Source organism: Metopolophium dirhodum, chromosome 5 (genome assembly GCF_019925205.1).
Source record: "Metopolophium dirhodum isolate CAU chromosome 5, ASM1992520v1, whole genome shotgun sequence".
In the NCBI taxonomy this organism is placed as follows: Eukaryota; Metazoa; Arthropoda; class Insecta; order Hemiptera; family Aphididae; genus Metopolophium; species Metopolophium dirhodum.
Window position 1 is genome coordinate 27,363,881 of NC_083564.1, and position 21,641 is coordinate 27,385,521.

Here is a 21,641-nt window from a genome sequence, read left to right on the forward strand (position 1 = left end):
CAGAAAAATGTCGGTGTGAACAGCCCCACAAAAAAATAATTTTTATTTTCATTTAGTGAAACAGTTCTCCGAAACCAGAGAGCAGATTTCGTTGTTTGGGGTCTTGTTAGATTTACATTGGTTAAGAGAAGTGCAGTGAAGATTTCCAGAACTTTATCTTTAATAGTTAATTCATTACAGAACATAAAAAAAAATTAAAACAAATTTTATTGGGCGTTTTTTGATGTTTTTCAGCTTTACAGCTTTGTAGTGAACTAACGATTGGAGATAAAGTTTTGAAAATATACACTCCTAGCCAATGTGAATCTAACAAGACCCCTAACAACAAAATCCGTTCTCCAGTTTTGGAAATCTACCTCGCTAAATGAAAATCTAACAAAAAATAACTCTTTTTTTATCTGTGAAAAATTAAATCATTTTTTTTAAAAAAATTTTGATTCCACATTTAGTATCTATTTGATAATCTCTTCTTAATGAGTTATCAACCAACTTTCTAGCTATCATAGTTTAGGAGAAAAGTTAAAAAAAATAGATATTTTGGGACTGTTCACGCCGACGTTTTTATGAATTCAAGTGGCTATACCGCTTGAGTGTGATATCAAATCCTTCTCATTAATATTTTATATTATAGTTAGCTAAATTACCCACCTACTTATCATTACTGAGTTACATATTTATTATTTTCCTATTTAACACAAATTCTTGAAGTTTTTAAAATTCAGACTTTTTTCATTTAAATTACCATACTTACTAGATTAAAAATCAAGAAAGTAATAGTAAAACTACAATATTTTTTTATAGTATACTTAAATAATGTAAAAATAATATTTTCAACAATTGTAATATTTATCGATATAATGATCGTTCACTGTTATAATAATAACCCTGTATAATGTTGTAGGCGCGTTATCGCGTCCTGTCCTAGATTAAACGAGTTCGCTCGATATCTTATCGAACATAAAAAATAATGTAGGATATAAATTATAACTGAACACATTCGAAATTATTCTTTTGATTTTTTTCAGTAGACCTTTTTTGTTTATGAAAAATAGACATGAAGTCTTATCATTTTTTATGGGTAGGTAGGTACCCAAATTGGTATGCAAATTCATATTCGTATATAATATTATAATATGTATGTAAAATGTTTTTCAGCTCACACAATATCGATGAATAACTTATGGGGGACTCTTGGGCCCCCTCACGAACATATTCAGTGAAGTCTATTATATTCTTGAAGAATAAATAATAAAAAAAAATAATAATAACAACAACAAATAATTATAAAGATAATGCTACCCCATAGCGGCATACAAAGATAACTAGTATACACCCTATTATTCTCTAGAAAAGTGTTGATTTCCATTACAATTTCTAATATTGGGTACTTCAGTATCCAGTACCTAGTACCTCCTAACCTGTTTAATAAATTTTAGTATAATTTTCAGCGAAGAGGTATTTTGATATGCCTCTCAGGTAAGAGGTTTTCAATATTATGAGAACAATTCGTAAGAATACACGGAAAAAGAGTATTTTATATATGAAAGTAGAAAAATAACTACAAACATTGATTATAAATAATATTCATAATCAATGCTATAGGTGATGAGGAGGTGTGCTTGCATCTATACTGATACTGTATTAGAATAATAATTTTTTTTTTTAATTTTAAAAATATATACCTAACGCATACCATTGACCATAATGTTATTTTGTGCTTATTACGTGAAATGTATATCATAATATTATAATGACATGACGTCCCGAACGACATCAATAACCACGATGGTTAATGATTTTGCGGTTTTTGCAGCGCATGCAGCCGAACCATGATGTGCACGGACATGTCGTCTAACAGGGCGAGGTATAACTACACGTGGATGGCGCATCTGCGCAGCCTGAACCTGACGCAAGAAGATCTGCAGTACCTGATCAACATCACGTCGTTCGATGATCCGGACGACGACGGCGGTGACGGGCACCATCACCACCCGATGGACAACGGTTGCTACAACTGCGGCGGCGCCGTGAAGAGCTACTCACTACTGTTCCGGGCGGCGCACGGCTACGTCAGCCTGTTCCTGTGCGTGTTCGGCGCGCTGGCCAACGCGCTCAACATCGCGGTGCTGACGCGCAAGGACCTGGCTGGTTCGCCCATCAACCGGATACTGTGCGGCCTGGCCCTGGCCGACCTGGCCCTCATGGTCGAGTACACGCCGTTCGCGTGCTACATGTACCTGACCACCGCCAAGAAGGAAGAGTTCTCGCACGTGGGAGCCGTGTACGTTCTGCTCCACACTTACGTGTCGCAGGTGTTGCACACCACGTCCATCGCGCTCACGCTCGTCCTGGCCATGTGGAGATACGTCGTCGTCAAGTGAGTAAAAATATATATGCCGGCCCGGATAAACACGTATCGTGCAGACGGTCAAATAAAACGTAAACGACGCGATTCCGTACCTACATACAGTGAAACGTCGATTACTCGAATCGGTTGGGGGCGACAAAAAAAATTCTAGTTATAGGAAAAATTGTGTGTAGGTACCAGTGTTCGGACTTATCTAGATAAATTTATCTAGATGAATATCTAGATAATTATTTGTTCATATTTTATCTTATCTAGATAAATAGTTACAAGATATCTAAACGTTCATCTTAGATATTTTTTTTACTAATCTAAATAAATTCATCTAGATACATTTTTTATTGATAAAAATCGCGAAATTGTACAAACGCATTTAAATATTTATACAGATTCTCACACCAAGTTTATGGTTTATAAATAATGTAATTATTTTTATTTATATCATCATTATTATTATTATGTTCCTAGTGCCCAACTAAAATATACCTAAATTTAAAACCAGGGCTTGCATTTGAAAAAAAAATATTGTTTTACGTTATTTACAATCAAAACGTTATACAAATTTTGAGTTTATCGTTATTCAAAATTTAAACGTTATTCAACTTTTGTGTTTATCGTTATTCAGAATTAAAACGTTATACAATTTTTGCGTTTAACGTTATTCATAATTAAAACGTTATACAATTGTTGCGTCTATCGTTATTTAATATTTAAAAGCATTTAGATACCCGTTTTAAAAGTACACAGGCCGCAATTAAAAAGTATATGACTATGACCTTTTTTGGGGACATAATTTCCCTATTCTGAGTTTTAAGTAGGTATTGTGTAATTTTATTTATTTAATTAAATGGGTTAGATAACCCAATTACATATTATTTACAAAATATAGAGTACAGTGATACAGATTAAATTACAATATACATAGTTCGTAAAGAAATGGAAACAAAATAAATGATAAAACAGTATGATGATAATTAATCTTAAGTTATAAGTGATAATGTATTATTGAATTTAATAAATTGCCTAGGCTCTAAGGACTTTATTATAAAATAATAAATATAAAATATACAATTACTCAAACACTGACGACTGAACAAATCTGAGCAAACTGATCACCGAACACAATAGTTGAATAACTTGAATGGTATAAATTCCGACCGTATTACAGATAGTACAGTACAATATTATCAGAGTATCACTATTATTAGCTATTGGTAATTAAATTATTCTATTAATACCTTCTTATTAAATTTTAAAATAAATCTAATACGGGATCTCCCGGATAGGCCGGATACGGGATAAAATTAATTCTTGGATCGAATAAATAATTGAATAATACTAAGTATTATTAAATAATTGGAAATTAATTATTTTGTTTAATGGAATACAATATATTATACCGTTTTGCGTTATGTTTTGTTTAATGATATATCATATATTTTGTTAAACGTTATGTTTTGTTTTGTGTTATTTATTTATTTATGTTTATCGTTTTTCGTTATAATTACGTTTACAAATTTCAATCGTTTTTTATCAAATATAACGTTATAATCATAACGTTATTATAACGTTTGCAAGCCCTGTTTAAAACCCATTTAAAAAAATTGTATCTTTTTTTTATCTAGATAAAAAAGTATTTATCTTTATCTTTATCTAGATAAATATGAGTTAAGTTATCTTTTATCTCTATCTAGATACATTAGAGTTGCATTATCTTTATTTTTATCTAGATAAAAAATACTTATCTAATCCGAACACTGGTAGGTACTAATTGAAATGCAGGGGTGAAGATATTCCTTCGAGTTGTCGAAAATTAGACGTTCGATTTATCGAGGTTTCGCTGTATATTATAATATTCGTATCGCAGACCATATTACTATATCGATTTAACTCGCCGATTTACACCGGTTACCTATATAGGCTAAAAGACTCTCGTCTAAGCATGCTCGTACAAAGCTACGATATAACGCACATAACAATTATCATTATACGTCTTGATTGCAGTGAGTTCCTATTGGCGAATTTTTAACACACTGCAGCAATATTATACATTCTCTATTCGATAGGTATTTTTATTTATTTTTAAATAACCAAATCGATAGTCTCGAATCATGATTAATTACTTTATACCGACGTTATCATTACTACGATTATAATATTATCTTTATAGGATATTTATAAATGTGTTGATTACTGCAACCAAAATAAATGCATGTAAATGTTTCAATATTATATGGCTAGTTAATTTCACTAATTTTTAACTTAGGTATCGAAAATACTAGTATTAGTCCGATAATAATAATACAATACCTATATAATCACTCCTATAATATTACTTTTCAAAATCACAAGCTTTGTAAGGATTAATTTAACTTGTATAAGTAGGACGTAGGTAGTTGGTTTGTTATTTTTACCTCAACAATCTACCAGGAACGTCTTAAGTGGTTATTACGATATGTACAGCACAAACAATGCCTTATTATAATATACACGCATTGTGTATCGTATCGTGTCATAAAAAATAATTCAGGGCATAACATCGATTTGCTTATCGTGATGTATCGTTTATTCTCATTTTACTTCGTTTATTAGGTGGGACATTCGGGACATTACCCCCGTTGTACAATATTTTTTCTATCAGATACGAAAAATAATATGTGCTTTCGTATTAAACACAGTATTATATCTTATAGGTAGGTAGGTAGGAGGTACCTGGTGTATTATACCATAATCACTTCGAATGGACCATTATGAATCGATGAAGAACTTTTAAAGCAAACTGTCAATATACCTACGTATAAGATATTAAGACGAGTAATTAAATATTTGTATTCTAGTGTATTCCAATCACAAAATAAATTTAAAGCACGTAATAAAAAAAAATGTATTCAACCAGGATTTAACAATTATTTTGGCAAAATAAATATAAATCATACTAAACGAGAGCGATATCTTATGAGTTATAACAATTCATAAAACATAAATCAATTAATAAAAGTACAATATAACTTGATTAATCGAGTAATATTAAAATAAAATAACTAATGCAAGCCTCTAAATATTAAATATTTAAATCAATGGAAAAATATATAGAATTATCGACGTTAAATATGTTGTTATAATATATTATTATTGTTGTTCATTTACATCATGTTTCATCTTTATATACGAACAGTGACGTATTTACGTGTCCATGGAATCCGGACCCCCCCCCTCCATAGGCCCCATAAATAAATCCTATCTAAAAATCTAATATATATATTAAAATATTCGGTAGCGGAGCCCCCCCCCTTAAATGTGGTTGGAAAATTAGCTGGACGCCCTCCACGAAAAATTACCAATTATTACACCACTGTAATACAAGAACTTATTTGATAATACAATTATGTATTAAATATAAATGTTTTACTTTTATTGAGGATGTTCGTGTATAAATCAAATGAATATCATAATACGCTAAAAACCATTTGCATTTCAATTGAGTGCATATAGTATATATATATTTTTTAATTTGATTAAATGTAGTAAATTGAACTGAAAGATTCAATCAAATATTTGACTTGAGTGCATTAGGCTAATATTAAATTCTACTCCAGGTCAATTACATTTATTCGGCCGATTTGTTTTGTTCGTTACCATATAATATAAGCCAGCCGCCGCGATGACTATTACTGTTTATTATTTTGAAGCAACGTGCGCATTAGCTGTTTATCCCAATAAATGTTTTTGGTGTCTACACATAGAGGGGAATCAGGTTGAGACTAAATGTAAGAAAAGTCTACAGTCAACGATTTCGAGGGTGTATACATTAGGAAAACAAAATATCGGCTTATTCGTAGGTAGAGAGACTAGAGGTGTCTGAGAATAAAAATATACAGGTACAAATATACAATATATAAATTATATCGTATAGTGTACGTATAAGTTCCATTAGAGTACTTTTTTTGTAAAGATAATGGACAGGCTTCGAATTTTCGGTAATTTACAAAACATTATTATTATATTATTTATAAACCATACTAGAATTCGTAGCATCCTTGTTGGATGTGACGATGTGTTACGACACGTTTGTCTGGATTTCATTTACAATATAAAATTTTAGCTCCACGAATTGCATTTAAGATCGCTGTTTGATTGCTCATATTTATAGGATTAGATTCGTCTGTCGTTGGCTGCTAGATAATTTTAACGCATTTCACTGAATATGTCTTAAAAAGTTATATTAGTTTATTTACTCTATTATAGTTGCGTATAATAATAATTGTGACATAGGCAGACACTTTTGCCTAAAGGTCCCCACACACTGCAGCAGTGGCGGTGGCGGTGGCGGTGAATTGATGCAGGACACATTTCACCGCTCACCACGGCGGTAAAACCAAGACAATAGAATTTAACGCCACCGCCCAGTGACGTATTTATGGGGGGGGATATGGGGGATAGATCCCCTCCCTTGACCTTTTTTTTTAGTTTAGGTATAAAGTTTAAGCTGCAGTACTGTTGCTATTTATATTTTATAATTTTGTTATCCTGTGGGCTGCGAGTGATATTACCCAACAATAACAACAAAATTAAAATAGGACTATATTCGAGAGAAGTCGGGTAAAACCCGCTAGTACCTAACCTATTATACTGTTATATACGTAGAACACGAAACTAATTGCGACAGCGGACAGAAAACGATAAGGAATTCGTAAATTTTAAAATAAATATTAAAAAAGGTGGATAAGTGGATGTTGCTCTGCTGTACAGTAGGTTACAAGTGGGTCACTGTAATGGATGGTGTTAAATTTGAATTCAATGATATAATATCATTGTATAAGAAAAACGATTCTGAGCGAAAACGGTCAGTCAGCCTATGATTTTACCAAGTATATTTGATGATATTATTGTGAATAAAGTAATTTATATATAACCTATTTACGTGGAGCCTTGTTTTAAATTTTCAATCCTTAGCCATAAAAAAAATAAATAATATAAATAAATTTAAATTTAAATAAATTTTTAACTACAAAATAATTAATAAATTATAAATTTGATAAATGTTGTCAAAATTTGAACTTTAAATGCTTATAAAAAGAAATTGTGCCTATGTATTTTTAGCCTTATATTAAATTTTCACGCTTTTTTACCCAACAAATAAAAATTTATTGATAATTATAGAAAAAAAAACTAAAAAAATTGAAAACTGACAATGTCCGTAAACAGCTCAAAAAGAGTCAAAATATTTTCAACATTTTATGGTGTATAGAAAATGCTAATATAAATATTCATGCTTTCTTGTCACAGAGAGGTCGAAATTACAACAGATGAAGTAATTGATGAGTTGTGCTTAAAAAACAGAAAACTAGAGTTTATTTTATAAATTAATAAAACAGAGTAAAATTAAAATCAATATTATTGTTTTTATTGTTAGCCTTACATGGAGTAACTAACAAAAGGTTGCATCAACACTAAAAAATTTTGATATCCCCCTCCTCAAGAAAATCCTATATACGCCCCTGCCACCGCCACCGCCACCGCCGCAGTGTATGGGGACCTTAACTATGTGTTTAAGTTCAGAACAATTATAATTTATTTATAAAGTATTTTTTTGTTTATAAAAAAAACCCTCTACACCTTAGGTCATATACCAACACCATGTAAACAGAGTGTAACAGGAAGACCTGATAGATTAAATAATTTTTGTTCTAATTAATAATTAATCATTTTTTTTATATCTAATTTAGTCACTTTCAGTCAGTGGCACAACCAGAAAAAAGGGGGGGGATTAGGGGTTGTAACCCCCCCGAAATTTCTTTGAGGCCTAGTATATTTTAGCTTATGTATATAGCTTATATATATTGTAATAATGTAACATTGTAACCGCCCCCCCCCCCCCCGAAATTTGTTTCTAGTTGCGCCACTGCAGTTTCAGTACACGTATAATAATATAAAAAAATTTTTTTAAATTTTTTAAAACTGGAAATAAAAATTTAAATTTAAAATTTTTTTGGATAAATTCAAATTAGCCAATTTTTGAATCTGATCATAAGAAAAATGTTGATGGTAAAACAATTATTTAAGTCAAGTACCTATATTATTTTTCGTAATTTGCTGACGTAAGTATATTTCTTAAATTATTTACCTATATACTTATCATATAATTTTAAAAATGTTAGTCATACGTTTAAGACTTAAAGTAGCATAATTTCTTTTTTGTCAGGTCTTCCTGTTACACCCTGTTTAGTATATGATCTAACCTTAGCAGTCTACACCGTACCAGATTTATAAATTCTATGTAGATTTTTCGTAAACACCAGCAAATCAGATAGGTAACCACGTATCAACACAAACCCCACATGGCACATGTAATACATATAATATTATGATTTACATATAAAATCAAGAGAAATATTTTTCGCATCGCATTTCTATGGATTTGTTCAACGACTCAACGTGTATGAAACTTTTTGACGACAACGGTGTAAGGCAATTTTGAAAGACAAAACCAATATTTGTTGAAAAAAATATACAGACGATAGATAGACAGGCAATGCAATTCAGCTATGTAAAAAGTAGTTAAATATTATGTATGGTTTCTTACAATATTTATATCATACACTGAAACGTATATAAAACTAAATTGTTATGTATAATATAGGGTGTATGTAGGATAAACGTAATACAATGTCTGTAAACACTGACATTTCAGAGTTGAGCTATTATAATTAATGCTTTTTTCATTTTTGAAAATTGTAAAATACTCTAAAAATGTATGTAACAAATCTAATAGGTATAACGTAATAATTTCATGCTATATCAACAAATCATTGAATTATATTTGATTTTACGCTCGAGGACCTAAGTGTACTGATTATCAACTGGTCAACTGACTGAAGGCCAAATAACTTAGCTCGACTGCTGACAAAATTGAACAGCAAACCATTCTGTTAAATATTGACAGCAACTGGCGATATTGAATGAGAAATATTTGTATGCACTGCTTCAGACTTTATTTCTTATAATTCTACAATTATTTATTACAATAAATAAATAATACTAAGATAATGTCACTCTTTGCCGTCATTTTGATATTTTTTCTTGAACCACTATTCAGCATTAAGCATTCAGCGCTATCAAACTAAAAACCAAATCTGTACCAAAACTGTTGTAAATCTAACACGAAAACATGACAAAAATAAAAATTAAATACAATGATTAAACTGAGTTATTTACATAGTTACATTGAAAATTAAAATACAAAATGCATAACTTTATCGGTACTTTTATTATCTACACACAGATTTGTTTTATGAGTAAGATGTGTTTTTATTTTTATGTATAGACATTAGACACAATCGCTAATTGTTTGTTGCTATTTAAGCACTTTTCATGTTTTAATTTCACGCTGCATACAATCTTGATTACACACCTAAGTGCTGCAGCATTTTACGACAAGTAAATAAAATGAGATAAGAAATAAAATTCTTTTTAAAATGCATTTATTTCGTTTTATTTTCCGCTTCGATGTATCCAACCATCAGGTGACCTGCAACAAAATAAAAAAAAAATGGTAAAAAATCTACTAACAACAATTTTTGTAACTTTTTATAATAATTAGTATTTGATATAAAAGTAGAAATTAGGTTTATTTTTAACTTATTAACATCGTTTTGCTCAAAAGACAGTTGTGTGGGTATAATGTGAGCCTACGTTAATACGTTGTAGCCATTTCGATTAATACAAATTCGTGGTTAGTGTTTATACTTTATATTTACATAATATAGTTAAGGTAATAAGGTAATATATTATTATAGATTGAATAGTACTCAATATATAATGTACCTATAATATATCACATTCACTGAGTAAAATCAATGTTTTCATGAAATGGATGTCTAGATAGTGCAATTCATCCACGTCTTAGATTTTAACGAAAATACATAATATGAACAATGAACATCTACCTAGCAAATTATTGTAATTTGTAAGTTACTTTATACTTTCTTGTATTATTTTATGGACAAAAATATAACAATATATTATCAATGTTATATTATATTATAATTTAATTAATTTTAAGTAATAATATATTTATATATGTCAGTATGACACTACTCATAAAGTTAATAAAAAAAGGAGAATTTTCAGTGCGTGAATTGATTAAAATAATTAGGAGGGCAAGGAATTGTTTCTAGCTCATGAAAGGAATAAACTCCTTGCCGATCAAGCGGGTGTGTATTTTTAATGTTTTAAAAATAACATACTATCATTGGTTATAGATACTAATATTTATTATCAATGATGCTGTATTAATTGATCAGCTGCCGTAAAATAATAAACAATAAGATAAAATAAGTTTACTAGTTGACATAATAAAACTGTTTAGTACTTAATAATTGTTTGTGTTCATATCTCGTAACGTTCATAAAGTCGATACAACTGTACAAGTAGATATAAAATTGTTTAAATAACTTGAAATTACCTAATTAAAATATAATATAATATATTGTTATATTATTTTTGTTCATAAAAACGACAATAAAAACAATTATAATAACCTAACAATAATAATTTTTCTTATAATAATTACACTAGAATTGTACAACGTAGGTATTGTCCATTTTATGAAATTGATATTCATATTATAATATAATAATAATATGGATATCGTACTTTTGTTTAAATTCACGATCTGGATGAATTTTACTATCTTAAACTATCCAGTTCATGAAAAGATTGAATTCATTAAATATATGAGAAATATTATATACATACTTCAAAAGAATTTTAAACATAGTATAATTAATCCGTGATTTAATTAAGGAAGTTGACATACAAAAAACAATATTTAAACCCATTTCAAAAACTTCAATATTTTTTAGATATGCACCTACATACTTACGCAATTTACAATATAAGGATCTTAAAAAGAGTTACCTATGTAAAAGTATGTAACGAAAATCTATTACACCACATTAATATATTTGTTATTCCATATTATTCATAAATATTTTATACATTTTTTTACAAATAATAAACTTGGATATTTATGTTTAAACTATGATTCGTAAGAAAACGATGTATAAAACCAATAATTTTCAACATAGTTATTTTATTTTGCCATGAATTTGAGTATCAAAAAAATATAAAAAAAAAATACGAAGGAGATCCATTATTGGGTCACACAGTACCAATGGTGTAATAAGCGATGCACAGGAATGGGTCTTATTTATTGATACTTTTTCATAGGATTCGAATACCTACTAAACAGTATTGCTTCATCATTTTAGTAATTGTAGCAACGAAATAAGTTATTTGGTTTTTTTGTTATGAATTTTTTTTCATAAAACCATTACCTATTTTCCATACATTCTCAACTAATTAATTAATAATGTTCAATCAAAGTTTTTATATGTTCATAGTTTATACATTGTAATAATAATAAATAAAATAAATATTATCAAACACGTGTAGTGTCATAAGAAATGATATCAAATTTTTTATATCTGTTTGTACATCGCACGAGTCATTATAATTATAATTTTTAGATTTTCAGATTATTATATTTAAATTTAAATGTATAAAATAAAATGTTTTTAATTTGTTTTATGAAGTAAATAAGCTTCTAATATGCTATGAATTATAAATATTTTAAAAAAAAAACATTGGGATCCCAATATTTGACCTCATTTATGAAGATTTTTATAATCGAGTGGTCAAATTTGGGTCTCGATGTAACAGTAATACAAATAATTATAGTTAATACCTAACTCCGTGCGGCAATGAGATTCACTTTTGTATCTCATTCTTAGTTAGGAAATATAACTGAAAGTGTCTGAGATATATTTTAGGACACAAAATTGAATATGTTCCTATACAATGTAATTTAAAGAATTACCTAAACCAACAAAAAAAATCCTCGGCGGCCATTTATACCTCATGATAGCCAACGTGTTCAAACCTTCATATTTTGTTATTTTGTGTCATATTATAATAGGTACTTGGATAATACAACAAGACGTATCAATTGAAGGAATTAAAAATGAAAACAACGTTTACTGTTTGCATAAATCAGAATTATTGTTCAGAACGTTGTTAAAAAAAATTAATTAAATGTGATATAGAAAATTTAAGACCAGATTTAAATAAACATGAAAAATTATAAAAGGTTTAGTTGATACAATAATATAAAGTTGATCAAAAACGTAATATCTAGTGTAATATTTTATTTTGCGTACTGTGTGTAATCCCACAAAGCTTATAGAGGATATCCCAAAACAATTAAAAATAATAAAATTACTGTAGCTGTCAACATATATGTGAGCGTTATATGCATGAATACGTATTATTGTTATGTATTATTGACTGTACATAATATATTTTTGATCACTTACTTGTGTACTATCTGAGGTTAGGCAATTACAATTGCAGTACTCATAATATTCTGTCTACCTCGTTGTCTTTTGTTTAAACTGTTCGAAGTAGAGGTGGAACCCATATTTACTTCTATTGAACTTTTTTTCCACTTCACTGTTCGTCTAGGAGGAAGATAGTTCAACAGTAACTGTTGTTCTTTCTTGTAATTTACTTTATTATTTTTAATTTTCAAACGAAAATCCCGTTGCTTCTTTCGTATTTCTTGTTTTTTTTTTAGTGTTTTATCTATTCCAGCCATTACACCCTTTGTTATGTTGTGTTATCAGAAATATCGATTAAGTCTTCTAAACTATCGTTATAAAGTTCATGTTTTTTTTATTTACGGCTGACGGTTGTGATCTTCGCGTTTTTTTTTTTGTAATGTGCACCAATTTAAATATTCTTTTTCTATTTTATATTATGACGTTGAAGTTACTCGTAGTTACTCGTAGGTAATCAAGTACATTTCCAAAAATATAATTTTTCTTGAGTTACTATGGTTGACGACTGTTTTACTCCTGTTTTTTATTTCTTATAAAAATAAAATTCTACGTATAACATTTCCCGTTGAAGGTTGTTTACAGCCAATTATTTGTTGTGTAGGCTGTCCAATTAAACATATACAATACAGTCTTGACGAATTTTCGTTATGTTATTTTTTTGGTGTTTATATCTCTAAAAAGTGGATGTCGCTCTGCTTTACAGTAGGTTACACGTGGGTCAATGTTTAATGGATTGTATTTAACTTGAATTCAATGATATAATATCATTGTATAAGAAAAAAGATTCTGAGCAGAGACGGTTTTTTATATTGTTATTAGCTGTATCACCCGACATTGCCCGGGAAAAAATGAGCACATCTAAAATGCGTTGTTACGTATATGGGGCATGGGCGTTACGACGTATCTCGAAAATCGATTTTAAATCATAAAGTAAATACATTTTAAGTAATGTAAAAATTAAAACTAAATTTTTTTGATAATGCAATTTATACAATTCGGCTTATGAAATTAATAACATTTTGCTTCTTCAAGTACTGTTATTATTTTTGAGTCATTATGGAATATTTTTAAAAGTTTGAACTTTTTATATGTTCAAATTTTTGGCATGACCCCAGAGTTGGAGCCAATAGGTCCAGGTGGGTTTTTTATATTGTGTGTATTTCTGTAAATTAGTAAGCAATTGCTTATAGCATGTGCAGGCGATTATTTAATTGTATAGTCTTTAGACTTTATGTGTTGGGCGAATAAATTCGAGGCTTCTTAAACAACAGGTTTTGCATTTTCCTAAATAACAATACAATTGAAAATAATCACTTGGAGGAGTATTTGTAATAACTTTGTGAAAAAAAATCGCTTAATTGTTTTAATGACACGTTAAAAAAAAGTAACCTTTAAATACAGTACACACCCTCTCCACATGCCTTAGACAAAAAAAAATTAAAATCAGGCAACGTGGTGACACTCAGGATAGAATTTGGAACAACTCTGTGAAAACAAATTGGAAAAAAGTTTAGTTGTGTCATGAGATAATAGCTACATAAAACAGGACTGTTCTTTTATACATATACTAGCTGATCCTGTGCACTTCGTTGCTCATTAAATGTACCAACTCTATATGACTCAAACTTTGTTCAATTCGTTATTTAACATTCGGTGTACGGTGTTCAAAATTTATCTTAACTTTTCTGATGCCTGGAATAAAAATTCTGATTCGCAGCAGTATATTATCAGGTAGAGGCAATCTACCAGCGGTAGATCGCGGACCCAGTGCGGTTTGTACGTAAGTGTATGATTTAACTCTAAAGTATCAAAGTTATACCAAGTTTATTTTGATATAATACGGCGGATTAATGTAATCAATTAATACATAGTCCTAACCTAACCTAAACGTACTAAATTCCGACGAATAAAAACCAAATTTAACTCTTTTTAAATTAGCCTATCTTCTTCACAGAGATCTGCACACAAACGTATATATTTTAATATAGGCTATAGTTGATTCTGCACACTTTGTGGCCCGTAAAAAATGACAACTCTTAAACAAATTGTGATTGTTCAACTCCTTTTTGGTGTAACTCACTGCAGTAAGTGCAACTCATCCACCCTGGTAGGCAATGTGTGAAAATTCGATTTGATGCATGCTTGTACCTGATCTGCCCGATTAACCAATAGCAACCAATAATAAATAAATACTATTTCTATTAATTATTTCTCCTATAACCAATAGCAATCATTTATAAACAAATATTTCCATCATAAATCTCAAAATCCCTGTTTGAGCACTTTTATTAATTGAATATAGCGTGATGTTATATAGCCTATGACTTTCCTCAATGAATGGACTATCCAACAAAAAAATAATTTTTCAATTCGAACTAGTATAGCCCCTTACAGCTCCTTTAAGCCCATTTCAGCCCCTTACAGCCCTTTTTTAGTAATAAAAAGTAGCCTATGTTTTTTCTCAGTGTCTAAACTATCTATGTACCAAATTTCATTTAAATCGGTTCTGTAGTTTCGGAGCCTATTCAATACAAACAATCAAATCTTTCCTCTTTATAACATTAGTATAGATAAGGATTATTTATTATAACCTGTAAGTTGAATTAATATTAAAATATTATTTTTTTTTTTATTCGTTTCTATGGTGATAAACAAAGCGTTAGAAATTAAAATCCCGTTTTTAGCGGTTGTTCGTTATTTGTAGGTGGTTTTTCCTCGTGGCATTAATAACTATAGAGAAAATCGAAAAATGACCTCCCTAAAGTATTATCTTGATCCACTAAAGTATAAGGTACTATATGTTGAAATCAAAACACTCCTTCTGGTAGAAATTTTGTATACAGGATAAAAAAAAAAAAATAAACACCATTGTAAAACCACTAGCTTCCTCGCTCCGCTTAGAATCTAAATGTAAATATAAACACAAAATATCCTATTAGAACTAAGACTATGTAAATCAGTTCTTTTTGTCAATTGTTTAGGACGTTATGGTAATAAAACATATTAATTAACACCATAATATGTACCTCCCACTCAATTTTTACGAATACTTACGAATTATTTCGTTGTTTGCCAAATGAAAACAGTTTTATAAATTACCACAAAGCAAAACTATCACAAATATAAGGTTAGACAAGGGTAAACATAAAAAATGTCCAAAAATAATAAATGATGAAATAGACTGGTATAATAACGAAGGCTGTGCTGATAGATAACGACATTCGACAATACGACTGCGCACGTGGCGAACGGCCTATATAATTATTGTTCTGTATAACCTGTTATAAAAATATAGTGTATATATGAACATAATATTATATGTTACACGTCATATTGTCAATTAACTTTATTTAATTTGCTATTGATTGTAATATTAAACTTGTTTGAGTTTTTTTTTTAAAATGTGTTACTAGTGTGTAACACTTAACGCTAGTTAAGGCAAATATGGCACCTGTTTTTGTTTTCGGATTATTTTATTATGAAATTTTTATTTTTTAAATATTATAAGTAGTAAAACTATTATAAGTACTATTTCAAAGTAAGACATAAACAATTTTTAAAAAAAATAAACATTAACTGACCACCCCCCTAATAATATATTGGCATAATATCTATTGAATTCTCATGAGAGGTTTCTTTTAAAAGAAATAATAGGAAATTCGTGGTTAAGAAAACCAATATAATATAATCTACATAAAACTCGTATAGCTTTTATGGTTAGCTTGTATAAAGAGTTCCAAACATACGAGTAAGACAAATCGCGTTAACGGAGAAACCCAATTGTCAAACCAATTCACCGTTACATATACTATTTTGTTCAAGAATATATTAGATGTAAAAAAAAACATAAAAGTAGGTACACAATATAATATATTGTAACACGAACATTTAAAATGCCTACAGGCTACAAACAGCTTAAAAAAAGCCAAAATATTATTTAGAAAATCATAACATTTTCTAGTCATACAAATGTGAATATTTGGTAAAAATCAAATCCCTACAGTTATATATCTATTTTTAATTACAATAAAAAAAATTAATTTTGCTGAAAATCGGTTTTGCTTAAAAAATCTTTTTTTCGGTTTATCCCTATTTTTTATTTTGATTATTTTGGAAACTACTAGGAATTTATTAGTTCGAACACAATAATCCCCCCACCATCAACCCTCACATCATTGTCAAAGTTTTGATAACAGAAACACAAAAAAATTAATATTTATACCATTATAAAACATTATAATGGTATAAATAACATTACAGTACATTCGTCACTCTACACAGAATCTAAAATTAAACTCGTTTTACAGACACATTAATTGCCAACATAATTTAATAGTTCCAAAGAACGAAACCTTAATCAAATACAAACTCGTGACTTCAAGCTAACTATTAAATTAAATGTATCAACTTTATGCACTCAGGTATTTTATTCACTTGTAGATTATAATAATATGATTGGACTGTGCATTGTGTAGTTATAATTTCTGCTAGATTTTTTCATTAATACATACCTTCAACGAATAAATTATATAGCATTTACCACGATAATAATCGCATTGATGGATATAATATGCCATTATTCTATAGTCATTAGTGATCAGTGATGTAGTTAAACGATCTCTTCAGTTAACCATCCACAATACCTATACCCTTTATATGTTGTACTAGCTGAAAAAAATTGTGATTAATCAACTCATTTTGGGTGTAATTCGTTTTGCATAGGTATGGAAGCAAAATCATACTATATTTTAATTTTTAGCCATCCCGCGTGGCGTTTCCCGTGAGTTTCGCTTATGGTTATGCGAACAATATATTATCAGGTAGGCAATCTACCTGCGGGAGATTGCGGACACAGCGAGGTGGAAGATAAAATATAGCCTATATTAGTACAGCTTTGTAGTTGAAAAAAAATTGTATACAGTGTACCTAAAATAGTATTGACGGCATAGTTGATCATCCCGGATTTTTGGGAGTATTTAATATTTATAAATTGATATATTTTGGGGGGTTATTTTATTTTTACGGACAAACCGGAGTAATTGTATCTAGCTTTGTGAAATAATTTACATATATAACCTGCAACCAAAGAAAACCATTAATAAACAAAAAAAAAGTTTTGATTTCCACCATGAATCTTTAATCTAACCGCCTCTTTAAAAAGCGAATATCAGAAAATCCTTTCTTATTGCATATATAGATCATTTGAGGAACTACTAAGTATTCCAAATATCAAGTTCGTACGTTTTGTATTTTAAAACCAATATTGTATATTTAGTTAAGATATTACTTGATAGATAGCACCACCATTATATTCTTACAACCCCTTACTTTCCCCTTTAGGGATCGAATTTCCAAAAATCCCTTCTTAGCGGACGCCTACGTCATAATAGCTATCCATATGCCAAATTTCAGCCAGATCCGTCCAGTGGTTCCAGTTAGGCGATGATGAATCACTCTGGACAAGTAATTTTATATATATATATATATAGATAAATAAATAGATAGATTATGAAATCAAGAGGTAGATTGTTTAAATTCAACAGTAGTGAAATAATAACAACAACTCGTGAAAGGTATAATCTTTGTGTTGTGTAAAATGCAATATAAACATCGAAGAGATAAACAATTCGCTTATAATTTCAATATAAGTATTATGTTTTGTATCCCAAATAAATCTCAGTGGTATTTTTGTTTTTATAAATTATTAAAACATAATACGCTTTTACCAATAGTTATTTAAATTTTAAGCTAACTATGCGCAGGTTTTACTTTTTTTATGGACCATATGTCATCATCACCAGCTGATACATTATATACATCGCAACTCGCATCCACTTAATGAAACCGTTATTTACGTAAAGTGGTTGTTCATATCATGAAAAATATTCATATCGTGTGAAAATGTATTATTCACAATATGGATACCATTTTATGAAATGGATAGATATATTTGTTGGCATCGTGGACATTTTTTCTTCATGGACGTCCATATTGAGTAAATCTATTCATCACTATTGCAGCATACCAAAAATGTGTATTATTATTTTATCATCGATACAAATGGTTATAGGTAGATACATTTTTTTTTTGTTTTATATACCTAATAGATACTTGTTATTATTATATGGTTTAAACATTTATCTCCTTTTAAATATATGAATACATACGTATTTGTATTAATATGTAACTCAATAGGTATTTGTTCTTAAACAATCAAAAATTGATTATAATTTATAACATAACTATTTTAGATTCTGAGCGGAGCGATGAAATTATTGATTTGACAATGATGTGAGTGTGTGTGTTTTTTTTTTGTGGTATATATTTCTTACATGACCTGCTCTAATATGGATAATTTTTACCTTTAAATAAGTAAAATATATTTTTATTAAATCTTTATTTATAGATAATTTTCCTTGGGTATCGATAGCAAAACAGGCAATTATCCAACAATGAGCACGGATATGAGGACAGCGTGATGTGGTTATTTATTGGACAAATCCCTATCAACAAATATAAATAAAAATTTACAAGATTTTACCAACATTTTTACTCAGACAGAGGCATTTTTTAAAGTACCAAAGGCATTTTTACACGACTACACGTGCCGAAATGGTAAACAAGTCCCTGTGCAGACATACTCATGCAAATAGCGTTAGTAAAATAATATATTAATATACCGTTAAAAATTACAAAATAAACCTGATGTAAAGACTTACCGTGAAGTTTGAAAATTGCATACCTACGGCAAGTTAATTCGGGTAATACCAAAGTTTTTCCTTCGTTCGTTAAAGACTATTATTCGAAAATATTTAGATACTGTTTATATCCGTAACGACCATAATATAATAACCATAACTTGTAACTCTTATATAAGTTCTTTTGAATTTTGAATAAGGAAAAGGTTTAATTTTTCCATAAATATTTTATCTTAAAACTTGTATACTTTAACATTGTTTACCGACAAAAATTTAATTATAATATAGGAACGGGTTCAAATACTATCAAGTATTAATATTATATTAATTAATATTGTTTTAGTCCATTTGCTTTTACCTATTTCAATATTAAAAAGATTGTATCGTCTAAACTATTTCATATTAATGAATTTAAATTCTTATCTACCAAATTTATATTTATATATTAATACTTAATAAAAGTATAAAAACTTCTTATTGTATAACCACAAAGTCATGAATATTTATCAAATAGTTAAATATTGATGAAATAAGTTATTTTATTAAATCAATTTGAAAATATTATTTTGTTTAGTGCAAATAGCTAGCTCAATAAACTTAAATTTTTACTATTTATAAAACGACCACTTAAGTACTATAAAGTCGTAGGTACTGATGTATTTTAACACTATACCTACGTACACACTACACATAATAAAATAATAAATAATAATATATATTATACAATAATGTAAGAAATAGTCAGAATTACAATAATCTAAATCTAAACAAAACATAGCAAATTTAATTTAATCGAAATGGTACCTATGAAACTATATTTGTTTTCAAATTAAATTCTATAACTATAATTTTTTTTTTTCAGAATTACTCCCGAAATATGCTTAAAGTGTATATTGTATATATTATATAAAATAGTTACGAGTAAGTTACGTCTACGAGTAAGATTTAACAATATTGTGTTTATTTAACCAATATAGAATATTATATATATATAGATTCTGAGTGAAGTGAGAAATGTATTGGCTTTACTTTTATCACTAAGTATATATTTTTTATTTTTTGGGTCTGTTGTCGCGTTTTGGAGCAGAATATATGTTCTTCAATCTTCAACGTGGCTGGTGATGTGTAGGCAGCCCTGGTATTATATCTAGTTGAGAGGTCAAAGTAAGAAATTCCTCGCAACTTTCTTAATAACTGTGACACCAGTCTTCGACAAAATTGTTTGTCACCATGTTTTTTTTTTGTAATTCAAAAAGGAATAACTGTAAAACTTCAAATGTTCACCGAATATTTATACTAAGATTTTCTAGCCATTGTTTTGATGTAACTTCAAAATTTATTGGATCTTTCTCAACCATTTATAAAGACTTGAAATGTTTAACATTTTTTAGTTTTTTTTCGGGTTGTGTTGGTAATGTTTTTTTCTCTGTTAAAAAGCTTGACCATTTAATACAAGGTTCAGCAAACTTTTTTCTTATAGCAATTAAAAAATATCGAAAATACATTGGCGCGAGCTTATTTACACCATTATGCGGTAAATCGCTATTGACTCATGTTATGATAGGTATATAATATGTTATTAATGCCAATGAAAAACTATTAATTCAACATATCAATCAGGAAAATACTAATTCGTATTATAAATATTATATAGATATGGACTATCACTAAAAATTCATTCTGATATGTTTCCTTCCCACAGCATCGTTTTTCGTAAACAATTATTTTTTATTGAATTCAATTTCAACTCATCCATTACAGTGATCTACGAAATACACTTAAACCTACTAATTACTCTAGTAATATACAGTAAAAGCGAGTTCACAGGATTTTTTTCATATACTTACGTACTACGCGTACAAATACCAAATAAATACTTTGTTATTATTATAGCGTCTTTACAGTTTTACACCACTCATTAATTCTTCAATCAGTCGATCTCCTGAGAAGAATTATTATTATTATTTTCAGTTGATCTTGGTCAAAAAAAGACCTACCCGCCTCCAAAGTAATAACATATTATTATGGTACTTTATGTACATTTGAAAAAAGCCAATTTAGATGCAACACAACCACGTGGGAGAAGTTATATTATAATATGCCCCACGGCGCCGTGTGGCGCAAAAGATAATTCTATGAACCTCGTTTCCGAGAAATGAATTATTTTTGATCATTTTG

At 29.0% G+C, this 21,641-nt stretch overlaps 1 protein-coding gene across 2 annotated transcripts in view; it reads left to right on the plus strand.

Moving 5' to 3' along the window:
- Positions 1 to 21,641, plus strand: part of LOC132945454 (G-protein coupled receptor dmsr-1-like) — a 119,515-nt gene that overhangs the window by 81,048 nt on the left and 16,826 nt on the right. For both annotated transcript variants that reach the window (XM_061015200.1, XM_061015201.1), the window contains one exon: positions 1,814 to 2,377. In XM_061015200.1, the coding sequence (XP_060871183.1) occupies positions 1,830 to 2,377 (548 nt within the window). In that variant the 5' untranslated portion in view covers positions 1,814 to 1,829. The remainder of the gene's footprint in view (positions 1 to 1,813; positions 2,378 to 21,641) is intronic.